The 869-nt window shown below is 31.5% G+C and overlaps 1 protein-coding gene across 1 annotated transcript in view; it reads right to left on the bottom strand.

Moving 5' to 3' along the window:
• The window catches only part of SARC_07397 (hypothetical protein), a 5,524-nt gene extending 4,655 nt beyond the window's left edge, over positions 1 to 869 (bottom strand). Inside the window, exon 1 of the mRNA XM_014298671.1 lies at positions 487 to 869. Coding sequence (XP_014154146.1) covers positions 487 to 666 — 180 coding nt within the window. The 5' untranslated portion in view covers positions 667 to 869. The remainder of the gene's footprint in view (positions 1 to 486) is intronic.

The following is an 869-nucleotide window of genomic DNA, read 5'->3' as shown; positions in this document are numbered from 1 at the left end:
GTAAACCGTAACCGTAAATAATATACTACGTATACTATAGTATATATATATATATATACTATACAATATATATATATATATATATATATAGTACTATATATACAACAACACAATATATATGTATATATATATATATATATATATATATATATATATTCATAAATATAGATACATATGAGTTTGAGCGAATATAGTAAACATGAGAAGAATAATACACTGAAGACTGACGAAACTTTTGCTACAATTGTCAGCTTTAGTTCGTTGAACGGCGTGATCGCTTGTAATCACCGATAGAAACGACTGGTATGAGAAGGTAAGAGATATCGTGTACGAATAGGCACATACTTGCAAGACAACTGATGCACTAAAAAATTGCCGAGCAATTCAACACCAAAATCAGGCCAACATATCAGCTAGTTTTCTAGTCCGAAGTATCAGCTGTAATAGCTTATCACATATAGGATTCACATCGCCGCTTTCACACACCGGGTGTTCCCATAGCTGAGATATTTTCCGCGTGAATACTATATCAGGATCTTGTTGGCTTTCAAACCCTCCTTTTTCCTTGTCTTTTTCTAAAGACATTTCTATTTCTTCTCCCGGTATACTACTGTTCCTGAGCAGTCTAAAGTCTTCTTCTGTTGGCAAAGGGGTATACCTCGTCATGTTTATATATATCTATAAACACATACATATACACATACACACGTATACACATAAATCTATAATTAAATATACATATATGTATATATATAATTATATATGGACGAAAAGGTAAAAAGAAGTCGTTAAAGCACGACACGATTAAAATTGAATGCTCTAATCTATGCTTTTTATCAGCTCTAATCTATCTATTTATGCTGTAGAAC

The sequence above is a fragment of the Sphaeroforma arctica genome (assembly GCF_001186125.1).
Source record: "Sphaeroforma arctica JP610 unplaced genomic scaffold supercont1.582, whole genome shotgun sequence".
Taxonomy (NCBI): domain Eukaryota; class Ichthyosporea; order Ichthyophonida; genus Sphaeroforma; species Sphaeroforma arctica.
The sequence above is the reverse complement of the archived record's forward strand: the minus strand, read 5'-3'. Positions and strand labels throughout refer to the sequence as shown.